The sequence below is a fragment of the Orbicella faveolata genome, unplaced genomic scaffold (genome assembly GCF_042242905.1).
Source record: "Orbicella faveolata isolate gen_17 unplaced genomic scaffold, um_ofav_v1 contig_34, whole genome shotgun sequence".
NCBI classification, from domain to species: domain Eukaryota; kingdom Metazoa; phylum Cnidaria; class Anthozoa; order Scleractinia; family Merulinidae; genus Orbicella; species Orbicella faveolata.
Genome location: NW_028301563.1, coordinates 3590280 through 3614383, shown reverse-complemented (window position 1 = coordinate 3614383; position 24104 = coordinate 3590280). Strand labels below are relative to the sequence as shown.

The 24104-nt window shown below is 36.7% G+C and overlaps 3 protein-coding genes across 5 annotated transcripts; 2 read left to right on the top strand and 1 right to left on the bottom strand.

Annotated features, from left to right (window-relative positions):
• Positions 1 to 1150: 1150 nt before the first annotated feature.
• LOC110068028 (isoamyl acetate-hydrolyzing esterase 1 homolog) lies at positions 1151 to 9804 on the top strand. Of its 2 annotated transcripts, XR_016201635.1 has the most exons (6): positions 1151 to 1230; positions 2360 to 2412; positions 3211 to 3521; positions 4379 to 4497; positions 5124 to 6229; positions 9076 to 9804. XR_016201635.1 is itself a non-coding variant. In XM_020775391.2 (5 exons), the coding sequence occupies exons 1-5, from the start codon at positions 1177 to 1179 to the stop codon at positions 5289 to 5291; spliced, it is 705 nt and encodes a 234-aa protein (XP_020631050.1). In that variant the 5' UTR covers positions 1151 to 1176; the 3' UTR covers positions 5292 to 7650. The 2 variants fall into 2 exon arrangements, 1 of the variants encoding a protein (XP_020631050.1); XM_020775391.2 differs by lacking the exon at positions 9076 to 9804 and having other exon boundaries at positions 5124 to 7650.
• Positions 9805 to 11060: 1256 nt separating this feature from the next.
• On the bottom strand, positions 11061 to 19769 carry LOC110068030 (tumor protein D54-like). Of its 2 annotated transcripts, none has more exons than XM_020775393.2 (6): positions 19611 to 19769; positions 17749 to 17897; positions 17502 to 17561; positions 17079 to 17201; positions 16523 to 16583; positions 11061 to 11757 (listed from the first exon to the last, which is right to left on the bottom strand). In XM_020775393.2, the coding sequence occupies exons 1-6, from the start codon at positions 19767 to 19769 to the stop codon at positions 11659 to 11661; spliced, it is 651 nt and encodes a 216-aa protein (XP_020631052.2). In that variant the 3' UTR covers positions 11061 to 11658. The 2 variants fall into 2 exon arrangements, with proteins under 2 accessions (XP_020631052.2, XP_089128217.1); XM_089272091.1 differs by lacking the exon at positions 11061 to 11757 and adding an exon at positions 12533 to 13523.
• LOC110068122 (splicing factor 3B subunit 6-like) lies at positions 19736 to 23373 on the top strand. The gene is made up of 5 exons (XM_020775497.2): positions 19736 to 19918; positions 20149 to 20189; positions 20586 to 20663; positions 21620 to 21758; positions 22481 to 23373. The coding sequence occupies exons 1-5, from the start codon at positions 19736 to 19738 to the stop codon at positions 22562 to 22564; spliced, it is 525 nt and encodes a 174-aa protein (XP_020631156.2). The 3' UTR covers positions 22565 to 23373.
• Positions 23374 to 24104: the final 731 nt, after the last annotated feature.

Below are 24104 nucleotides of genomic sequence, written 5' to 3'. Positions count from 1 at the left end.
TAATCATAAGGTTTAAGATTTTGATATGGCTTTCCGGGTGCGAAAACTTTTCGGGTCCTTCGAGAAAAAGGCCCCTGAATCGAAGGTCTCTGATAAAAAAATACAAAAAAGTACCTCTTTAAATGGGGCAGACCCTTTTCCACAAAGACATTTTTCTTACAATTTATTATTTTATCCTTATTTGATTACTTGATGCAACTTGGGCAAGCGGGACCTATCTAGCAGAATCGATAGACTTTACACTTGTGTACCTCGGATCATTAAAGGAAAGGGAACGTAAAGCCCCGGGGGGACCATATGAAAAGGACTGGGGTGCTCGTCAAAACGTTTGAAAAGAACCCCGACAACTTGTTTTGTGCGCGTGGCTTGAAATGTTTTCATCCCTAAGAAGTACAGGTACCAATTCTAAAACAACTCACTATCTCCTGTCATATTGTCAGTTTTAGGCACAACACCCTAAAAGGTACAACAAATGCTCCCGTTGTGGACCTTTTGAGGCTGAACACCCCAAGACAAACCAAAACCACTTTTATAACCCCTGCTTTTTGTTTGGAGTCCCCCTACCCCGGGCGTATAGCGATGACATACAAAGCCTTCTTAGCGAGATTAATTCTCCTTACGAATAGAGACAATAGTCCCACTCGACGTTCCTGCTGCTTTGCAGGCCAGATACTGTCTCTAAAGCAGCGTCTTTTTGTTATCTGTTCTTTGATAATGGTTTTCATTCTTCAGGTAGAGATGGCTCTGGTCTCTCAGGACTTTGTTAAATAAAGGCTTGATTTTTCTTTGTGGAAACCATAAAGAAATAAATTTCACGCTCTTTTAATCCAAAATGGACGCAGCTATGAGCCACTGAGCTCTTTCAAAGAGAAGCTTGTAGAGAGCAGCCGCTGGCCAAAGGTGTCTGTCAAAATTTTTGGGGTGGGTGGGCCCGCCGGCCCCTCCCATTCTACGACCAAGAACAAGGACAAAAAAGCTGACCGGGGATTTTTTAAAAAAAGACAACAGAAGAGCTTTAGAGCCTAGGAAAATTGCACCAGGGAGGGCAAAATAATTCACCAGGTCTGTCTTTGACTTCTTTAACCAGTGGGGAAGTCTCGATAGAGACTGGGGCGGGACAACCATCAATTAGGCACCAGTCTTACAAGACCTCTCACGGTTTCGGTCACGGTCAAAATGGCGGAAAAATTGTTTCCCAAGCTGGTTTTATTCGGGGATTCCATTACTCAAGTAAGTTATTCGTTTTGGCGATTTTCGTTCGGAGTCATATAAAAGATTAAATCACAAGACAGGTAGTTTATCTACAGTAACTCGTATACCCTCACAAATAAATTTTACCTCCAATTGTAGCTTTTGATCACTTCTAATAATAGTAATAGCAAATTAGTGAATTAGCCACGTAGCGGTAGCTTATGGGCTTTTAAATATTTCATCGATTCAGTAAAAATGAAGCCTTCCTTAATCAATCTATTTCCACAGTTTATACCATCATAAAACATAGAAATGATATCATAAACTGCTTAAAACTGGAGTGCAACCAAGGACTTCCTTGTTTAAATTCACCGGCGATTTAGAGTTATGTTTTAACATAACACGCGCGTGCGTGACACCAGGGGCGTGACAGTTCGTAAGATCACGTTTTTTAAAACTGCCCAGTTCGTCGATGTCTTCGCCCTAAATAACCCAATTGAAATTTCAGAACTCGATGGTTTGGGGTTTATTGTAAAAGTCACCACAATTTCTCAAGTTCTGCAAATATTGCCTGAAGTTGTCTAGCATTGCTTTCCAAGTTACATCATCAACTATATTAAGCCAAACCTGTTTCCTCATTCTTCTGTCCTTTTGTTCTCTACTGTTTTATGTCAGCTGTGTCGTCTACACCAAGTAAGGGCCACTCTTGACCACTGGACGTGCAAGAATTGTCTCAGTAAACACATAATATAATTTTCAATAATAATAAAAATAATAAAACGAATGTTTGAACAAGATAAATCCATTATCAAAGGGGTCCTGTAAAACTTAAAAAGTAAGAAAACAATTAAAACTTTACAAAACTTTACCATTAAGAAGTACATAAAAAAATCACAAAATCAAGCTTACATATAAAAACCTCAAATGAAAAAGTTTGTTGACCTTTTGTCTAAATAACACAGTAGAGTTGGTATTTTTAACCACTAATGATGAGCTATTATAAATTGAAGCACTCAAAAAAGAAAAACTTTCAACAGCGGAACTCCAGTTTCATTTTGGTTTAAGGAATGTGACAGTTTTTATTTAACTAGGTATTTTGTAACACCACCCTGTGGGTACAATCTGGGCAATTTGCATGAATTTGAGTTGAAACTTATAAATCCAACAGGAATCGTTTAGCGAAGGAGGATGGGGTGCAACAGCAGTAGGTCACTTCCAGAGGTCAGTAGTCAATGGAAGTTCACTTTTTATTTAAGAAATAGGAAACTTGCTCTGTAATTCTATCGAGTTATGAAAACATGAGTGGAAGTTTAGGAGGACGAGAAATGCTGTGGGAACATGAGCCAGCACAGCTTTTTCAAAATCTCCAAACTTTCTCAAGTATTTCTATTTAACAATTAGATTATGAGCTAGAGATTTATATCATGTGATAGTTGATTTGTGTGCTCCCTGAGTCAGCTATCACTCAAAGAGATCTATTTGTTCAAAACTTTATCTAAATCCTCTTCACAGATTCAATTGCTCAAGCCATTGCCCACCTTACAAATTCATGCACAACCTTTAGGCAGGCAAAAACATTTAGTGCCCCAGAAAATTGTCCAAGGCCCCATCATAATAGTAATGTTCGTCCATAACCTTAAGGTACCCAAAAATATTATTGACCAAGCACAGTCCCAAAATAGCTGCAGGGAAGAAGAAATTAGCAAGATATCTGGAAAAAAGTGACATGACAGCCTTCTAGGGGAACAATTTAGCAATCAGGAGAGTTTTAAAACTTTAATTTACAACACATTTTTGAAGGAGATAGCGGTTGTGTTTTTCCTCCAAAACTTATCATTAATTTTTAAGGTACCTTTAACATTTCCAACTGGTAAGGCTTTTTACCTGGTAAGTGGGAGAGGGGTCTCGGGCCATGTTTAATTTAGGGGGTTCAGCCAAATCCTACTAGATCTTCCCCAGGTTAACAACAGATCTAAAGACAGATCTTTTTGGTACTGATAAGGAGACTATTTCCAATAGGAAATGTGATGTTCTTAATCGTGGATTTAGTGGATATACTACGGCATTCAGCAAACTGATTCTACCCAAAGTCCTTCAATGTGACAACAGTCCCAAAGGTAGCATTGCAGCAGCAGTCATCTTGCTTGGCTCTAATGACGCTGTCTTGGAAGACATTGATCCACGAGGACTCTCTGTTGAACAGTATGTTACAAACTTGACTGACATCTTAACAAAATTCATGAATGATGGGATAGCAGCAAATCAACTTATCTTACTAACACCGCCGGCAATATCAGAAGTTATGTATGAGAAACGTTGTCGTGAAATGGGTAAGCAACCATATGATAGTATTATGCTAATCAAGAAGGCAATTCTTAAATATGGCATTTTTACGACAACCCTGGTCAGGTGCAACACAGAATTTGGTTCCTCCTTGATCTTGGTGAGAATGAACAGAGAAATAAAATCCCCTATAAGTCCCAGAGTCAATATCAAATTTGTGCTAAAGCCAAAATGTATCATTTCTTTCTGTATTGAAATGGGAGGAGGGGGTGATCTAAAGATTATATTTCACTTTAATTAAGTTTAGAAACTTTGACATTTGGACAGAATAGTTTGCAAAATTAACCCCCTCCCATCTCCCCAAACCTAACCAATAATGAAATGATGAAAAACATGTTGAATGAGGTATGTGGTCTTGATTTTACACCCAATATATTTATTAAATGGCTCTGAGCTCTGTGACCTTGAAGTAACAATCTTGGTCAATTTAAATATCATCATTGAAACATGGATCTACTCTATTGTGGGGGAAATTTTTTCCACTTTGCCTCCTGCCTCAATGTGATAAACTGCAAGTTGGATGAAATCTTTTCTCTTAAGTTTACTCGTTTATGTTAAGTTGAGATATTTATGTGTATGATTGAAGAGAATTGTTGTCTGTTAAAAATGGTGCATTAGGAGTGTGGGTTAGATGTCTGCAAGAGATTAAAGACATTGTCATCATTCTGTTCAATAAATAGTTACACCCATTGTTGAAGCATCATGGTCTTGATCACGTTTGGCATTTTTTTTTGTAGTTAATTATTATTGTCACATTTAATTATCTTGAGATACAAACAGAATGTGTATGGTATTGTTTTACTTGAACTATTATATGCTGAAAAATATGTTTTATTGTGTCTAGGATGTGCAATGTCTTTATCAGATGAAAGAGTAAAATTATTTGCATCAAGATGTGCTGACTTGGGAAAGTCTATTGGAGTGGATGTTGTAGATCTTTACACATTATTCCATCAGCAGCCAGTAAGCTTTTAACTTTTATTTCATTTATCTCTGCCATTTACAGAATAATTCAATACATACTATTAAGATAAGCCCTGGCCAAACAGACTCGCAAGTAGTTGCAAGTAACAAAAACAAAACATTTCATGACTTCCAAGACTGTATTTCATTGGCTAATAGGTTGCTTTAACAATGAATGGATGTCTCTCAACTTGCGTTGACTTGGGTTAAGTGGCTGAATTGGTGGCCAAATGGTGAATAGCATGCAAATTTGATCTTGATCAAAGTGATGGCAAGTCATCGCAACTCTTCACAAGTGCATGCAAGGCCTGGCCAAATGGAGTGGCAGGTTGACCCAAGTTTTCAACTTGCATCCACTTGCGTCTACTACCTTTTGGTAAGGGCTTTAGATGAAAACAGAAAAAAGTAAAAACTCGATAAGTCAAAAAGAAACTGCCAGGTTTGTACAAGAGAGTTCAAAAATACTCCGCTACGCATCGTGTTTTCAGCTCTCGTCTCGTTTTTTAGAAATGTATTCAAACACGGTCTTTCATGTTTGATATATTACTTGTAGGTTGTTTAATTGTTGCAACAGAATTGTACCTCAAGAACTACATGTAATTGCTACTGTTTTGTTATGTTACCAGAACTGGGAATCGTTTCTGAGTGACGGGCTACACTTGTCTAAAGAAGGGAACCGTTTTGTGGCAGATCACGTGATTCCATTACTAGATACCAAGCTAGGACACTTACCTAAGATATTGCCTGACTGGAAGGATATTGACCCGAAACATATAGAGAAAGCTCTGCTGTAATCATGAGATGTCTCACAGTGCGACTACTCAAACTGGGCTGCTTGGAAAAGAGTAAACCAATCAGAACGTTACTACAGAACAAAGGATACCGATCTTTTTCTTAAATAAACCAATAACATTGAAACAAACAATAGGTTTATTTCCAAATATGGAAATCCAACAAAAGTGTGAACTGTTGCGGACCTCTCAGGAAATTTTGTCAATTATTGATTGGTTAGTTTCGATCTTAAATTTTGGACTGAATCTGTAGAGTGTATGCAACACAGAGGGGTATGGCAAGCCGTTTGTAGCAAAATTTAATCCTTGCAACATATGTTTAATCCTTTAAATAACGGTTTTATTTAAAGATAGAAAAAGGCATTCAATCCAATGGTAAATAAAAATTTTGGTTCAATTCAATCTTTTAATTTTCACGATTCAATCCAATACCTAGAATATTGATTCAATCCAATACCTAAAATATTGATTCAATCCAATACCTAAAATATTGATTCAATCCAATACCTAAAATATTGATTCAATCCAATACTTAAAATATTGATTCAATCCAATACCTGGAATATTGATTCAATCCAATACCTCGAATATTGATGCAATCCAATACCTGAAATATTGATTCAATCCAATGCCTCAAATATTGATGCAATCTTCCTGGGCCGAGCGCGGCCAAAAGGAACGAGAGTAACTGAGCACTAGAGAGCACTGAAAACATGGCGGGCGAAGGAGAACTAGATTTAGAAGTTGAGTTTCCTAAGTTTCTTGCAGATATCTTGGATAAAACGGAAATAATTTTTGAGAATTTTGACTCAGAAGTTGCAGAAGTGCACGCCGAAGTTCTTGATCAAACCATTAGTCTGCTTAGGTAAATGAGACATTGCTACAACCGAGACACAAGGGACACGGAAAATTTAGATTCCATTACTGCCGCTTTTGTAGATGTAAGTTAACCACTTTTTATGTGACAAACATATTTGTTTATTAAAAACTGTGTGTGCTAGCTTTTTGTGGCAAATAACATAAACTGTGGCAAATTTTGCTACCACATTGGTCTTTGGTATTGTGCATATTTCTGCTGTCCAATCATTACTGGCACACCAAACTTTGAAATGTAAACAAAATTTTTGCTGTGCCGTGTGCACAGTCAAACATGTTTCTCACAAAAACTGCTTGTGTAAACCTGGCTTTAAGTTATTTTTGAAATAAGAACCTTTACATTTCACAAGACAGCAATCATTGAACATTGGAATGTGTTTTAAGTTTTTCAATGTTGTTGTCTCATGTTTTGCATTATTTAACCCACATGTGGTACTTCTTTCCTAAAAACGATGTTTTTCTTGATATTCTATGACAAACATGGCACCAATTTGTTGTGAACATTATCGGGTACCCAGGGCTCAAGGCTAACACTACTGCCAACTAGCCAAACATTTCAGTTTTGAATAGTAGATTTTGCACTTTCACTAGCCATTGTGACAATCATGATGGAATGGAGTACTGGTCTACTGGATGAAAACAAAATTGAGAATTATCCTGACAAAGTAAAACTGAAGAGAATAGAAACTAATGAAAACAGGGAAACTATGAGTGGATTTCATGGAAATAATTGCCTTAATAAGCATATGATAAATATTTAACTATTAAAGGGAGATAAAAGAAAGTGGTAACACTGATAAAGGTACATCAGAGATTGAACATAAGCATATTCAAGAAAAGCAGGATTCGTGTTTGTGGGAGTGAAATTTTCTTAGTGATTATTATTAACATTTTAGATGCAACAAGAAATGTCCAAGATTGACCACTCTTATAAAAAAGTCAGTGAAGCTGTGTATGAAAAAGGCTGGCTGGTGCAAAGTTAGTTTTGGCTAGTGACATGAGTCCTGTTAGTAGCGATTACGCCAGTGCACCAAGAGGTTAGTCTTGTGTCCTGGGTACTTTTGAAAATAAGATAACAAATTAACCTTGCAACATTTTAACTCAGTTAAATGACCTTGCTCTCCATGAGTTCTCGTAGCTCAGTGGATAGAGCGCCCGCCCGGTGTTTGGGAGGTCATGGGTTCGATTCCTGTCGGGGACTCAGAATTTTTCTTTGTCCCACGCTCGTGTCATGTTGATTAATTCACCTTCACATTTCATTACCGAGCTTAAAATTCACCATCATTATTAACTTATCATTTTAACATCTGTTTTGATAAGCACCTGAAAAATCTACAAGGCAGAGTAGTGCACATGGCAGTTATCAAATGCCCTGATTTCTCTTCAGTTTAGTTGTGTTGCTAGAACGGTTAGGCATTCTGTAATTCAAGCAGTTTCTGAGTTTTGTATATCAATGAAAAGGAAGATGAGAAAATAATTTACTTGATACAGGGTGAGATTTTCTGTTGTAAATTGAGTTGCAAAAATACTTTAAGGGCCATAATCTCCTTTACCCAGCCCACACACATGTAGTATTATGCAATTGTCAGTTGCCCAAGTTTAACTGTCACTAGTTCTAGAGCCTCTTGGAAGATGTCTACTCCCATTTGACTTGATTATCTTAAGGGATCTAGCCTTTCCAATACAAATGACTGCACTGAATCATGTTGTCCCAGGTCAATTTCTTCAACTAGAACATTGTTATCACTGTCCAATGGAGTTGGACCATCAGGATCATCACCATAGTATTCAAAATCATATGACTTTCCATTTGAAAGGGGGTTTTCAGGCTGCATCATATGATTAAGCCACATTTGGTATGGCAACCAGTTTTTTTTCTGTTCTTACATTTTGGTGGTTAAAAACTTCAGTGAGATGGCAAAAAGCAAGGTTTATCCTTGGTTGAAAAACTAAGTGTAAGGTGGAAAGATGCACTGAATTATCAGTGTCCAGGATGCCTGACAATTCCATACTACAAAAAGTGTAAAAGTACAAGTGGGAAGCACAACGGAAACATCCCCCCACAATCTTTCAATTCGTTGGTTGTGTTGATGGCCCTGCAGTGAAGCTGCCCCTCTCCTCTCTTCTAACCTGCTCCATTGTATCGCACACACCAACGTTTTCAACACTATGATCTACTCGTACTCTCGAAGGCCAAAATTCTCCGTCTCTCTTAACGGCATCCAGAAACAATTCAAGAACTGTTTCTGCTTTATTGTTGGCACTACATTTCAAAACATTATTCTCCGAGAAAATCCGTCTATACAGCCGAATTAGTATTTTCCATCGGATCAGAGAGTGATGTCCATCCAGATGCCAAAGCGAATTTACGCACCCCATCTCAAGACAGTATTTTGGGGATCTAATTTTGCTAACCTTTCTCTTATTCTTCTCCGTTGAACCCGTAACCCAATGGACTTAAAGAAACCTGCAATGAAATTATATCCATACTCTTGAATGATTTCGGTTCCTTATCAGGTAAGCTGTTGAAACCCCTCATATCTTCTCAGCCATACTCTGTCAATCTTCTGTGAATTGTCCATCTCCAAACTCCAATCATCTTTGTTATCGTTGTCCAGATGAATCCTAGTCCTCAAAGTTCCTCGAACACCTCAACAGGAATTTTAAGAAATGGTCTTCCATGATTCCAACTTCTGAGTCAAAATTCTCAAAAATTATTTCCGTTTTATCCAAGATGTCTGCAAGAAACTTAGGAAACTCAACTTCTAAACGCCCGCCATGTTTTCAGTGCTCTCTAGTGCTCAGTTACTCTCGTTCCTGTTGGCCGCGCTCGGCCCAGGAAGATTGCATCAATATTTGAGGCATTGGATTGAATCAATATTTCAGGTATTGGATTGAATCAATATTTGAGGTATTGGATTGCATCAATATTCGAGGTATTGGATTGAATCAATATTCCAGGTATTGGATTGAATCAATATTTTAGGTATTGGATTGAATCAATATTTTAGGTATTGGATTGAATCAATATTTTAGGTATTGGATTGAATCAATATTCTAGGTATTGGATTGAATCGTGAAAATTTAAAGATTGAATTGAACCAAAAGTTTTATTTACATTGGATTGAATGCCTTTTTCTATCTTTAAATAAAACCGTTATTTAAAGGATTAAACATATATTGCAAGGATTTAATTTTGCTACAAACGGCTTGCCATAGAGGGGTCAATATTATTCATGTACCAGTGTATATGTCAAATGAACCCTTACTTGCGTTCATTAAACAGACAGCAGTCCATTTTTCTCAGATAAGTTCTAATTGTTAGTTTTCTCCTAGGTGGCCCGGTTCAAGTAGTTGCACTATAACAGGAATCTAAATCTGTCCTTTCTTCAATTAAATATACACAATTTTCCGGAATGATATTGAAATGTCAATCAACATTCATGGACGTGCCCGATCACAATATTTCGGCCATTTTCAAAGTCTTGTGTTACCATACAGACTGTAAAGAAGTGCGTTTTTTAATGGTAATCTTAGCACCAGGGTAAACAATGGCTTACGTTTTATCCATCTCGTCCTTGTAAAAGAAGAAATCACTATGCATTTTCGACGAATAAAATGATACAAAGTTGTGTTACAAGGTTGTTCAATATTTTATTTAACGTTTTAGATATTCAAAACTATCATCAGACTACAAAAGATTACTAGAAGACTCTGAGATTTTCGCGATAGGTAACTGACGAAATCATGTTTTATTGATCTAAAATCCAGCTATTGCGTCTCTGCACTTGAACGATACAAAATGTCATTAAGTGTTAAGCTCATAAGTTACTTAGCTTTGCAAAATGCCGTCACATTATCTATAAAGATCTAACAGAAATCAAACATCTTGGGCTGATAGTGTAACCATACCAGGTTTAGGACAGGTTCTGACCCAGTTTAGGACAAAGCCAAGTAAAACATACTATTATATGCCCTGTTCAAGACAGCCAGGCCAAAACACTGCCTTACTATAGGAAATTAATGCTTCATGAAATTAACGTGAATTTTTGAAATTTACATTAATTTAAGCTGCATTAATTTATGTAAATATTAATTTCCACTCTGTTAATTAAGTTGCGTGTAAGTTTCTGCAACGTTAATTACCATTATTTTCCCCCAAATATGTGACACACTTCAGACATTCTTGACACAGCCAAACAATAAATTTTATTTGTGCCCTTTACATTTCACATCAATCTTTCACATTAGTAAATCATTTACTGTGCTTCAACTGAATTTTGTTCGTATTTGCTGTCAGCTTTACAGTGTTAAAATAAATTGGTTCCTGTTCTCAACAAATTCTGTTTTTTTTTTTGGTGTAGCAGATGCGTTAATTTCCCTCATTTTGAAATTTTGTCCCCTCTCTCGAATTAATTTCCTTTATTGGGAAGGAGATTTACCTTCAATTCGTGTTAATTTAAGTTGTGTTAATTTCAAAAACGTTAATTAACAGGAGCGTTGCCTATAATAAGGTATACTGTACCCTGTCCAGTGGCACATCTCCCTACAAGCTAAATACGGGAGTGGCTCCCCCAGGGGATAGGGGATGGTCAGTGAAATATCAGCTATTTACTTGCTGGGGTCCAAGTACAGTCAAACCTGTACATAATAGCCACCCTCAGGACTTGAGGAACTGGCTGCTTAATACAGGTGGCCACTTAGTACAGGATCACTAAAAATACTCCCTGAGCATGGTCTAATGATATAGTACTGTACTTCAGCACATTGCGGACATGCAAAGCGTTAACTATTTGAACTTAACCCCTGCTATTTCAAACTGCTCTTCCCCTCGAGGGTTCCAATTAATGGGCTTCAACTGTACCAATATTTCATAACCAGAGAGCATAATGCAAATTAGTCATTACATGAATGAGCTCGCTCTAGGAGCCCTTTGCTTTATTGCAGTTTTATTACAAACACCTAAGGTACATACCCCTAAGATTTAGAAATGTTACTGGACAATTTGCTAATCAGTTGTGACTTATCATTTGTTTTAACATTTGTTTAACAAGCTCAGTTGCCAGACAGTATAACCCTATTTTTTTTAATTTTTCTATGCAGTTACTTGCCTCATTATTTGTTTAACTAATATTGAACTTGTCACGTATACTGTTGGCAGCTTGAGTACATCATGTTCTGCAGTATTTGTACTGGCCTCCAGGAATTCGTTCTGATTAGCTTTCTCCCTGTCCACACCAGTAGTGCTACTGCATGACTTGTGCGAGGATATCACAAATTTTTCCACTAGCTCAAAAGAATGATCTTTTTAACCATGAAATCTCTTAGCAGGAAAGATATACTTTTATTTAAAAAAATTCCCCAAAGAAACAAAAAATGCACTGAAAATCATAGTTATGAATGTAACCCACTTAACCCAACTTGTAAAAGGTGGGATTACTTTCGAAATGATCACTCTTAACAAGTTATCTTGATTTATTGTTATATCATCAAGTTAGGATGTAACTGTCATCTCCTTCTCTTGATCCATATCTTGATTCTTATTAAGTTCAGATTCATCCAAACTGTTGGACCTCTGTCCAATGACCTTTTCCTACAAGGATAAGACACAAGAATGTACAGCAGTAATGTTAACATAACAACAGCCAATCACAAAACTGGAAAGCTAATGATTAATGGCAGGAACACAGCTTATCCCACAATGCAGCTTCAGTTTCTCCAACTTTCACCTTTATCATGATTATTATTACTAAACCAGAAATAGAGCAATTTTCATTTGAGTCTGGAAAAGTAATTGGTTTTGCACTTACTACACTACGCGATTGGCTTAAAAAGCTTGTGCTAATTTTTCATCCAATCAGAAGTAAAACTAAAACCAATCATGACTCACACATGTTTTCCTGCGTTTTGCGTCAGCTACATGTAATTGCTTCAGGTTTTGACTGGTTCACTGTATTGTCTGTCCTTTGTGATTGGCTAGAGTGATTAATTTGGTTTTGGTTTTACGACACTCAACTGAAAATCGCTCTGTAGCTTCTTAATAATATCATTGAAAAACGAAAAAGCGATATCATTACATTTCAAATATCTTGAACAAGTTCACATCTTAAAAACAACACAAAACTTCCAAAACATGTGTGTATCAACCACAACCTTCCTTTCTTTTCTTTTTAACAATAACCAACATCCCACTACCAAATACAAGCTAATACCAAGGTGAGGTACACTCAAAATATTAAAATTAGCAAAAATGGTGCATATGACAATAATTATTACTAAAGACTGAAACTAAAACTCTCCGGCTCATGGCTGAAAGGAATAAGTGGATGAAGAACTGAAATCAAAACTACCAAGCCAGTGAAAACACGTTGTTTAACAGTAAAACGATCCATTTATTATTGGCAAACATATTTGATGAATTAGATTCCAATCAGATACATATACTAATTCTAGCTACAGATATGAATGTTTTCATACAGAAAACAGTTGACATCAGTGTAAACTGGCTTACTGTGCGAAAACCAAACCATTTTGATGATTCCCATGCTTATTACCCCCCCAAAATTGTTGTTTTGAAGACAGCCCATGAAGGAACTACAAATAGAGTTGGTACTTTATTCATTCTACTTTAAATTTTCAAGATGCACATCACTGGAAACCTACTCTCTATTTATTTGGCTTCCATTCCTAATTGTGCAGTATCCCAAATGTATGACTTTTACAGGATGTACAGAAAAACTGATATAAATATATAGGTACGTTAAGAAAACAGCCAATACAAAAAGTGCTCTCTAGTTAGCTGTCTCTCTATAACTCTACAGAAAGAGAATAGTGTTTCTGTGGGTCATATCTTGACAGTAACAGAAAACACCTCAATGAGTCCTGCATACAACATGAAACCTAATGACAGCAATAACTTGTCTATAACACTGTATTTGCATTTAGATTTCAAAAATAGGAGATGTTTCCCATTTATTAAATATTGTCATAGATATCAAATATAAACATTGCAGAATGCACTTTGTGTTTTGTCTTCAGACTCTGAGCCTTATTTCAATTCTCACATTTTCCCATCTTAGCAAATGCACATGTTGTAAATATCCCTTGATTAAGTCAGTTTTGTTCTTAGCATTGCTCTTACTGGTGTCTAATTTATGCAATGTAACTTCTTCTCAAACCAACCATTTAAATAGCAGTTATTTCACAATGTACAATATTTTAGTACAAAAGCAAGCCACGCTGACTATTGATTAAACTATGATATGATTGTCCTTATGACATATTGATGTCATTATCAGGTGAAGAGGCAGGTTGGCTTGTGGTTAATTGACCCTTGTTTGAGCTTCCAAGCATCTTAAACTATAGTGAGAGAGCAATATTAGAGTTAATATTATTGTTAGACAGCATCAGCAAGGGGAGTTCTCTTCAATTCTTTTGTTCTTTAATGCTTCTGTGAAGTCATGTAAGATAACTTGCAACTTTAATTTGTGAGGATAATGAAAAAGTGACTATGGAAATAAACAAGAAAGCTAACCAATGATGTAAGCAAAAGCTGCTTCATATTAACAATGATAAATTTATGCTACATATAAATATTTGTAATATTTAATTTATTTTTACTTCCGTCTGGCAATATACTTTTACTGCAAGGTGTTAGAAGCAAAACAGATTACTAGAAACAGAATGCAGAGAATGTATAACACATGACAAAAAAATGTTACCATGATCTACAGTTTTTCAATCTGGTTTGCATTTCATTTCCCTGTCTCACATTATGATCACAAGTAAGAAACAAAGGACTAAGAGAATGAAAATCAAACTGGTTTTAAACATACACGTATCTTTGCAGTAGAACTGCTGTAAAATATCATTGTTTACACTTTCAAGGTTATTCATGTTTGATATTTATTTCACAGTTGGTAAGAAAGTTACTTTACCACCGAGCATGACTTACTAGCAGAAAACTTTGATGTTTCTATTCTACACATCTAAGGCTTTAGGCATTAAATCAATATTTTATAATATGATATCCATAACTGGCAAAGCATTCTGCAGATACTTCTGGAAAACTCTTTCAGGTAAAGTCTAGATCCCTTCCCTCAACAATAACAGTTAAAACGACTTATAGAAACTGCCAGAACAAAATAGATTATATAACAGTTGCAATAAGTTGTTCTCTCAGTACTATTACAATTCCAAATATCTTCAGAGAAAAATTCTGGAGCTATGCTGTTATGTGAAAGCAATGATGTACAAACATAATACAAGTAAAAAAAAGTAATCAGCAAAAATATATGTGCACTCTGTTATGTTCACATATTTTTTTTCTGGAAAATGTCAGTGCAAAATCAGTAATTATACACATTATTAAACAACTTTTGAGAACAATATTAATTACAATCTTATGGTAACAGCAATACCAGTCTGAATGACTGAAGAATTCTTACGGATGTCAATAGCAAAGAACTGCCCAGTACTGGCCCATGCATTTCAGAAGTCAAATTTCTTTTCTACACAGGGCTCAAAGTTAATGACCAGCTGGTCGCATTTGCAACTAGATTTTTGGCTGTGTGCCTCAAAAATCATGTGTGGTCGCACCACCGTGCCTTAAAAGCCAAAGTACAGTGCAACTTCTCTAGTGCTTACTCACCTGACCATACTAACGTACTGTGATTGATAAATATAAATATAAACATAGATATAACACAACCAGGCATCAAATAATAAAGTTGCACCATTTTCCTTTCATTGGTGTGTGTTCTATTCGTCGTCTTTAAGCCTAATTTCCTAGTGGATTCTCTGAACTCGAACATTCATTTCTTCCCAACATTCTGTGTTGTAAACAACTCCGCTGACACATGCAAATGAAAGAATGAAGCATGTGCTTCTTGGTCACCAGATGGGGATCATAGTGCCAGGTGGTCCCAGCGGAAAGCGTGGAAACTGGGGATGAGATTAAATCGTATGCTCGTTCTTCACGAACAACAGTTACAGAAAGCTTTGTTTTCACTTGCCTGACATACAAATGTGCAGAGTTCGAGCTAGTTCTCACGAATACCCAGATGTTGAAGAATCTTCATGAACAGAATTTGAAAGGTGAGGCATACAACAAGCAACTGAATAGTGAGGATACTCAACGAAGCGACTTCAGAAGTTAATATCTAAGCTTAACTCTTGTGTGAAATATCCTGATTCTTTTATTTGTTTTTGTTGTGTTCAATACTGCTAGAATAGGCCCAGTTGGCAACACGAAGCCTGAGTCGCTCTTTTTGGAACGTCAAGTATTCTTTTGGAGTAGGTGCTCCCAGTATTTGAAGCTGTGCGCCTAAAATTTTTAACTCTGTGCCCAAAATTTCAGCAGTGCGCGTAAAAATTTACACCTGGTCGCACAAGCGCTCCCAAAGCCAAAAATAAACTTTGAGCCCTGCTACATGTTTGAAGCATTCAAGCACAATATTATCCTCATCACTAAATTATACAATGGTTTCATCACTGTTTTTATCACCAGTAACTGTCAACTTTATTGTCAATTTCCACTTGTGAATTTGTGTGGTCCAATAATTAATCCTTATACGATACAAGGTGAGATTGCTGTCATCATTTTGTTAGTGAATGGGACTTTGGGTGCGATGCCCAACAAGTTCGCCTAGCAAAAAGGTCTCTGATGAGTCTCTTGGCCAGGACGAAACAAGCTGTGTAAGACTAGCCAAGAACAATGTATTATCACAAGTAACTGTCAACTTTATTGTCAATTTTCATCACTTCACTCCAAAAAGGATTGAGTTTGCTTAAAATTTCTCAAACTCATTACCAATTCATCAAGTTAAAACAAAGAAAATCACAACCATGAAGGAGGTTTGGATACCCAGTCTTAATTAGCATAGATATTGACGATTTTACGTCTCTGTTTACTCCTTAGTTTTTGTTTCGATTGAGAAGATATATCAAACACTTGAGATGGTGTTTCATCGGCTATCCAAAAACCTCAAATTTCGTCAAAAATACTCTGCTGCGCATCGTATTTTCAACTCTCTTCTCCGTGTTTGGATATCCCGATGAAACACTGTCTCTTGTGTTTGATATATTACATCTTCTACTTCTCAATAGCATTCATTTACATTTGTATGGTCACACACACTGGAGTACCAACCACAAACCTACAAGTTACATGTACATACATGTAAAACAACCTTGTACAGTACACTAGATCAAGCCATGTTTGAAAATAGTAGCTTCCAGAATGGTCATGCACTTGATTGCTGAAAAGCTTTCAGTTGAATGGGCACACACTAAGGTTTGATCTCTAAAACATTGTGGCACCTGTAATAATAATATTGTCAAGAACAAACATTGCTTACCTTAAGAGTTGAAGAGGCAGATACAACTTTACTTTCCAAAGATTGAAACATAGATGATCCCCTAACACAACAAGAAAGGACTTTTCAGTTCACTTTGATAGAAATATGCAAGGCAAGTATATTCATGAACAGATGCTGGAGAATGGTGTTTCCATTAGTTTTAACATCTGACACATAAGTATGTAATAAAAAATGGAAACATATAATTATAGCTGGTAAATGTGTCCTGCAATCAATATTTTGCATTTTATTCCTTAAGCTTGTTTCATCAAACGTACACTCTACACATAAAATAAACAAAACAAAAACTAGGATAACACATCAACATGAATACACAAATGTTAAAAAAAATAGGAGTGGTTTCAGAGTCTCTCATTAACCTGGAGTTTCTAAATGCAATTGCTCTACATCTTGTGAAAACAAATACTTGCAAAAAACAATCATAATAATAACAAATTACGTGCAAGAGTACAAGACATAAAAAATTGATGTATTCAAATGCTTCAAAGAATTGTATAAGATATTAAAGCAGATGTATTAAAATTCTATACGATACCTAATTTCTCCTAGTTTCTTGGCTGTTGCCGATCCAACATTTTTTGCAGCGGTTGCTGTTTTGGATCCCGCACCACTTAGTACTGATTTAGTAGCAGAAGCACCACTACTTAGTTTGTTATACCTGAAATACAGAGGAGACCAAACTGCACCATCTCAATATTTCACATATTTAACATTTTGTTTCACTGTGTGCCCAACAAGTCTTTTTAATAAATATGTTCACAATAAATTGCAAGAATTTATTAGTCACAAATTGTGACTGTTTTAGCTCCATATAATCACAGAGAAATGCCAATGATAAGCTTCGTTAGTAAAGGCTTAATCTAATATAGGATTTGGGATTGTGACTTTTTTGGGGGATCAAAAAAGACATTGAAAAGAAATCTAGCCAGTGTAAGTAATATAGTTTAACAACACTTACGCTTGAGAGTGAGTAATTTTGTCATTCAAATCTTTAAACGTGTCAGCTGTCTTCTGATACCTGTTAATGTATGGACAAATAGAGACAGACAATAAAGGATGCAGACAACATGTAGTTATGCATCCTAATTTCAGCTCATCTCATGATTGCAAGTAATTATCTAATTTATGCCATGATTTTACAAAATAATGTTTGCAACTGTTTCTTGTAGCACTTTTGTCAAGTAGTAAATGTGTTCAAAGCTTACATCTGAGTTCCTTGTAGGTTTTGATATTGGTGGTGAAATCCATCTCTTATCTGTGTCCATGCTGTGATACCTAACAGCCGTTTGATTTCAGCTAACTGTTTCTCTTTTCGATCAAGAGCTTGCTTTAGAGTGACAATTTCTTCTTCAATCTGCAGAAGCAAAAATACAACATCATGAAAACTAAATAACTGATAATCTCTGCTAGCAAGGCAGGGCTCAACACTAACACCTACCCACTTTCCATTGGAAAGTATATTTACTTCTAGGAAAGAAAAAAAATCAAAAATGAACCAAAATACTTACATGATCTGGTGAGAAATTTTGGGCTATGTTGGAAAAGTAATGTTTAGGCAAAGCGAATGTATAAAAAATAATCAAATGATAAAAATAACCGGATCCGACAATGAACCTCTGTCTTCAAAAGGACAAGTTTACACCAGTCTAGCATTTACTGATCTGTCATATTGGAGTATTGAGATAGCTGCTAAGTAGGTCTGGGTACGATAAATACATGTGGTATGGTACAATTCAATCCACCATTTTGGATTCCTCCTCCTGCCTCCATCTTGAAAAGTAAAATTTTGAGATGGAAAGTAAAATTTGAAATCTACTTTCCATAATTGAAAGTAGTGCTAAAAGTTAGTGTCAAGCCCTGGCAAGGTCCAACCTTCAGCCGTTTGCATGCATTTTTTATTTTATTTCTTAGACTGGTATTTCACTAATTAACAGCCTTTCCCTCTAATTATGGGAAATTGCTGTGTGGCATGGTGAGTGAGGTGTCCTGAGAGACGAATGATATCTCGACATATCAAACCATCGCATCTATGCAGCGGGGACTCAAAGAGGGGGACTTCAAGCAGTTTTAGTACCTCTTGGGGTGTTTAGCCTCAAAAGGTCCACAGAAGGAGCTATTGCGGTACCATTTACGGTATTGAGCCAAAAAAATACCACAGGAGATAATGTATTATGTAAGCATTGGTACCTCCTAGAGGAGAAAAAAATTTCAAGCCATGCCCACAAAACAAGATCTTGGTACTTCTTAAGGGTTCTTTTCAAAATTGCTGACGAGCACCCGATCCTTTTTACGTGGAAGTGCCCCCTCCCCCGCACCCCTGTGTGCCAACTATCCTAGATTATCCAGAAGTCTGCTGGATATAGCCCAAATCTACCAGTCTCCTGTATGAGTCACTACATCTCCTGGATATGAAGGAGAGCACTTAAAATACCTTTCTTGCACTTATTTTTAGCCTTTTCAGGAGAAATTATTGGAATATTTGGTATATTTTTGTGGCTGAATTGGCGGTGCTCTACAGTTAGCAATGTTTTTTTCAGGGTCAAGAAAGTAAAATTGGGAATCTCCCAGATTACAGTTCTTTTAGGTTGGCATCTCTGCAGTCAATAAATCAATCGAGACTATTCATAATTTAACGGAGTGGTCTGTATCTATTTTGTGAACTAAATTGACTCAGAGAACTAAATTAACCAAGCTAAATTAACCGGCACTTCAATAGAGGTAATTAAAATCAGCAGTAATAAAAAAGTAATAATACTTCAAACTGTCTCTCTTTTTAATTTTTTAATCGCATTGTCGTCATTTTCTATAAAAATCGATGACTATTGCTCTAAGTTAGAACCTCTCGTTAATTTTCTGGACGCTTTATTTGCATTGTGAAAGACTGAAACAGTTTTTATCGTGGTTTCTATAACAGCAGTTGTACAGACCATTAAATTGACTTGCCATGTCTGAGATCAACAAGTCATGTAAACTACAGCAAGTGAGCATGTAAATAAGCTAAGCTTACGTCTATACCTCATGACACGTCACAGGAGTTTTTTCATAAACCTGGAACATTCTTACGTACCTTCTTAGCTTGTTCACGCAGCTCTTCTTTCCTGGCTTCTTCCGCTTCCAGATCAGGGGACAGAGAAATCTCAGCGACCTCCTCAGTATTCCCCTCTTCTGCTTCAGTGCCTTTTTCCACGATAAATGCTGATAAATCCAACCCGTTCTCGGCCGCCATCTCACCCCCAATATTTTTATCCCAGACCACCTAGCGCGAAGCTTGGGAGAGAAACATTTCCCATAAGTCTTTCTGAGCGCAACAGAAGTTCCCGGATATTGTGTTGCGACGGGAAAATCATGGCGCTTCAAAACCAAAGGAAAGCAAATGTGAGTTGTTTTTTTGTTCGTGTTTTGGGATTTCTTCCATACGTAGAACGGCTTAGCCTTGATCAGAACTAACCTTCTCCTTCTCTAGTTTATACTGTTTTGTGTTGTACTTTCTTTTCATGGATTTTCTTGATATATCGTTGGATTGCTTTTGGTGTATGTCTTCATCTTCGTACGTGTGAGTGAGCCGGTTTCCAAGGTTTTCACAAGCTTTTGTTGGTGTTTTCTAGGTCCGATTACCTCCAGAGGTCAACAGAATTTTGTATGTGAGGTGAGAGACTTAATATTGCATAGTTTTTACATTAATCATGCCGTTAAATAATAGTTCCTTTATGGTGATCAGAATGACAGAAGATACGATTGAGAAGTTTGTGGCGTAAGTCAGTTCTCTTCTGAACGGTGATATTTCTTCAGTTTCTTCCGGTGACTCTATAGGAGAATGACTTCTTTTTCGTACTTTACAGAGTTTGAAGATTTTGTCAGTGGCTGACAGGATTTTCAAACCACTTGTTCTTTACAGCAGAGAACACTCGCTTGTGCATGGGTCGTGTACCTTAGTGTATGTACAGCATTTCTTGTTCTCGCAAACCTCCACTCATAGCTCAAAAACTGGATCGAAACAGGGTAAATGTTTCTATTTCTTAATTATTGAGTGGTTTTATTTCAGGAATTTGCCCTACAAGATAACAACGGAAGAAATGTATGACATATTTGGTAAATACGGAGGAATCAGACAAATCAGGGTGTAAGTACTTCTGTGTTATTTCAGGTATCAAATTTTAGTATAAATTACAATTGAATCTCTGATAAGCAACCACCACAAAAAGTGGCTGTAAGTTAATGCTGTCAGTTTTTCAAAAAGGCTGGTTTTCACTAGCGACTGAGGTTGAGTTGTAGTGGAAATCAAAACTCAGAATCATAAGCAGAATCATAAGCTTGATGGAATTGGAGTTGGAAGAATCAAAATGTTTCCATTTCTTCTGATTTTGCTAACGACTCTGTTGCTTATGATTCAGTGAGAACTAGGTTGTTGGAGTCAGATGTAGAAGTAGAAGAACACATTAATCACAATGCTAGTTCTCAGGGATTGTGATTGGTTTGTTCTTTGACTTCTTTTTAGATTACTGGTGGCAAGGAAACTTCACTTGCTGGTGAGATGACCGGTAACCATTTGACCTTGTTGCTATGCACGCACCGGCTGCAACAAGCGAACAATCATCATCTAAGCATGTCAAACATACATAGACTGAAATGGTTCTTTGAAAACGTTTAATAACTCGATAACAACTACGTAAATGCGAACACTAAAAGTTGGGGGCGAACTCAAAATAGGAATTTTATAGTGGGGGCGAACTCGGTGGGGGCGAACTCGCCATGGGGCGAAACTGGTAACATTCCGATGATCTAGTTCTCATCAGATTATAGGCTTTAAAGTCATAAGTGAAACTGGCAATGAGACAAAGAAAAAGACCAGACACCACTATAAATTTTATTAGTATACATGTACAGATTCACATGTTCATGTTAACAATTAATTCATTTTATTGTTAATTTATAATTTATTGTGATAATCTGTATCATTACCAATTCATGTAGATTATGCTATGAATGATTGATGCTTCATTAAATTATGTTGTCATCATTATTTCAAATTTTGTATAGCCATGGTATGATAATCTGTATATTTTCTCTTTGTTACAGTGGTAATGCACCTGAAACAAGAGGAACAGCATTTGTGGTGTATGAAGATATTTTTGATGCCAAAAATGCCTGTGATCACTTGTCCGGCTTCAATGTATGTAACCGATACCTGGTTGTACTGTACTACCAGTCCACCAAGGTAAGCAAATTTTGTTAGTCAGGAGCTTTACCTTTCCTATATATCTTGGTTCACCAAGATGTGAAAGTGTAGTTTGAAAGGAGCTTTAGTCATAATGTATTACCAGTCCACCAAGGTAACGTGATTTGGTTACAGGAGCTTTAGTGCCAGTATCAGCATTTTACATCCCTCCTCAGTTGGGGAAGCATTCTGTTTCATGTTGGCCTTGACATTATTTTTTTATGAAAAGTTGAATTATATACTCCTAGAAAATGGTGGATTTTTGTGATGTTGTCTTTGATTCATAGTGTCTCTACTTTAGGTTGATATTATTTCACTTTTCTGCAGACTCTGACACATTTCAAGTCCAATCCACTCCTTGGTGTCGAAATTAGCACTTTCCACTGTTTCATTTGACATGCCTTTCGGCCACCTCATTACTACGGCCACTTAATTCTGGCCTGAACAAAAGCTTAGTCAATCATTTTGTTATTTCAATAACTTCTTAAATACGGCCAACCCATTGATACAGCCAGATTTTGTGGTCTGCTGGTGACCGGATTTGTGGGGTTCCACTGTAACACTGTAACTTCTGTGAGTTTAGTGCTTGTTGTAAACCTTTCTCAACCAAACTCAAAATATACCCAGACAGGCAGCCCAACCTTGTTGGCCCCCAAAAATGGCTTTGCTTGGCTTTTTTTGTCTCAATATGAGTTTATATTTGTACTATCTTTGTGTTGCAGGCTTTCCAGAAATTGGACAAGGAAAAGAAGAGACAAGAACTGGAAAAAATAAGGGAAACATATGGAATCAGCAAAGACAAGTAGTGAAAGAAAGAAAAACTGTAAATGTGTATTTAATTTATGAGGTACCTAAGGCTGGAATGTAAAGGGAAAAAAAAAGTTCAGGGGCCCTTTTCTCGAAGGTCCCGCAAAGTTTTTGCACCCGGAAAGCCATAACAAAATTTCAAACCTTTCTGGGGCTTTCGAGAAACGGGTCCCTGGAACTTGCCTTTGAGCATACTTAATAGTCTACAAGCAAGCTCTTCACGTGGCAACTTTCTTTTCCCATGAAGAGCCTGCTCGCAGACTACTACTCAATGAATCGAGCACCCTAAGACCAACTGTACATTATGAACTTTTCTTTTCAGTCTTTTTCATTTTCTCTAAGACATGTGTTTTGTATGTTACTGTCTTTCTCGTTTTGTCATTTAAAAAGTAGCTGGCAAGTGCAGTGAGATTTCTTGTTACATTACAGTCACAGTGAAAAGGCTGCAGAACAGATCTGGTTGATTCAATGAATGACATATTTGGACTAAAGCATGATTTTTCTTCAAGTGCATTTGAAGTTCAGTTATTGAACCCCCCCCCCCCCCCCCTTCTCCTCAACTCCCCGTACCATCCCACCACAGATAGAGCAAGTGTTAATAACTTTAAGGGTAGCCAGTAAGTGACATTTAAGTGACCTTCAGATAAAAATTGTCAAAGTTTACCATTTGCCGAGCATCTCTGTAAAGACTTGTTGGATACTGAGATAAGACAAATTAGTCCTGTAGTTATATCATTCACTATTTTGTACTCTTGTTCTGTTTAAGTTAACACAACCATTAGCCCTTATTAAAATTTGAATTATTGAATGATGCTACAAGTTTCCTACTGGTTGAAGTTGTCACTGGTGACAGAAGTTGTCTTATTTGCAGTGAAGATCTGGAAGCGTTTTCGTTTTTTTGGCGTATGCCGAGATGTTTCTTAGTCGCGTGACTGTCTAGCATAGGTCGTCAAGCACCCTACAGCCCTTCCACTGTCTGTCCATCTCTGGAAGAAGTTGTAACAGGCTGAACATTCTCGAAATACCGATGAAAGTTTTTTATTGCAAAGGTAATGCGCGTTGCTTTTCATATGGAATCAACTCGGTTCTTAGAAAAGTTGCGATATCAAATTTTAATTAGCCTTAGGCTAAACAGCTATGACGGTAGAAATATTTTAATTTGAAAAACTTACTTTGATAAAACTACCGGTATTTCCAAGAATTTGTTATTGTTTAGGAGGAATCTTTTATTTTCCCCGCGATGTTTCGATTTCATTTTCCGGTTTTACTACGGTAACCTCATCCCATTCTCGGTTTTTTCGTGTACAAACATCACTTCTCTCACAAATATCTTGAAACACGGTAAAGAAATATCAACACTTGTTGGTTTATTTAGACCTGCCGTTTTCATTTCTTAGAAAAACACCGAAGCCATAAGAGCCTTGATCCTTGCTCCTATTCCCAAATATTTCCCGCCTTTCGTTTTCATTTCCGGCTGTTCTTTCCCACGGCCTAATTATATTATTCCTGTTAACAAGTCAGCCCACTTTCGAGAGAACT

Coding starts and splice junctions, on each gene's coding strand:
- LOC110068028 (XM_020775391.2), top strand. CDS start 1,177: ATGGCGGAAAAATTGTTTCCCAAGCTGGTTTTATTCGGGGATTCCATT. Junction 1,231..2,359: donor TCGGGGATTCCATTACTCAA/GTAAGTTATTCG, acceptor TAAATCCAACAG/GAATCGTTTAGCGAAGGAGG. Junction 3,522..4,378: donor GAAACGTTGTCGTGAAATGG/GTAAGCAACCAT, acceptor TATTGTGTCTAG/GATGTGCAATGTCTTTATCA.
- LOC110068122 (XM_020775497.2), top strand. CDS start 19,736: ATGCTGATAAATCCAACCCGTTCTCGGCCGCCATCTCACCCCCAATAT. Junction 20,190..20,585: donor AACAGAATTTTGTATGTGAG/GTGAGAGACTTA, acceptor GTTTTATTTCAG/GAATTTGCCCTACAAGATAA. Junction 21,759..22,480: donor TGTACTACCAGTCCACCAAG/GTAAGCAAATTT, acceptor TTTGTGTTGCAG/GCTTTCCAGAAATTGGACAA.
- LOC110068030 (XM_020775393.2), bottom strand. CDS start 19,769: ATGGCGGCCGAGAACGGGTTGGATTTATCAGCATTTATCGTGGAAAAA. Junction 17,898..19,610: donor TGCGTGAACAAGCTAAGAAG/GTACGTAAGAAT, acceptor TTGCTTCTGCAG/ATTGAAGAAGAAATTGTCAC. Junction 17,562..17,748: donor AACCTACAAGGAACTCAGAT/GTAAGCTTTGAA, acceptor ATACATTAACAG/GTATCAGAAGACAGCTGACA.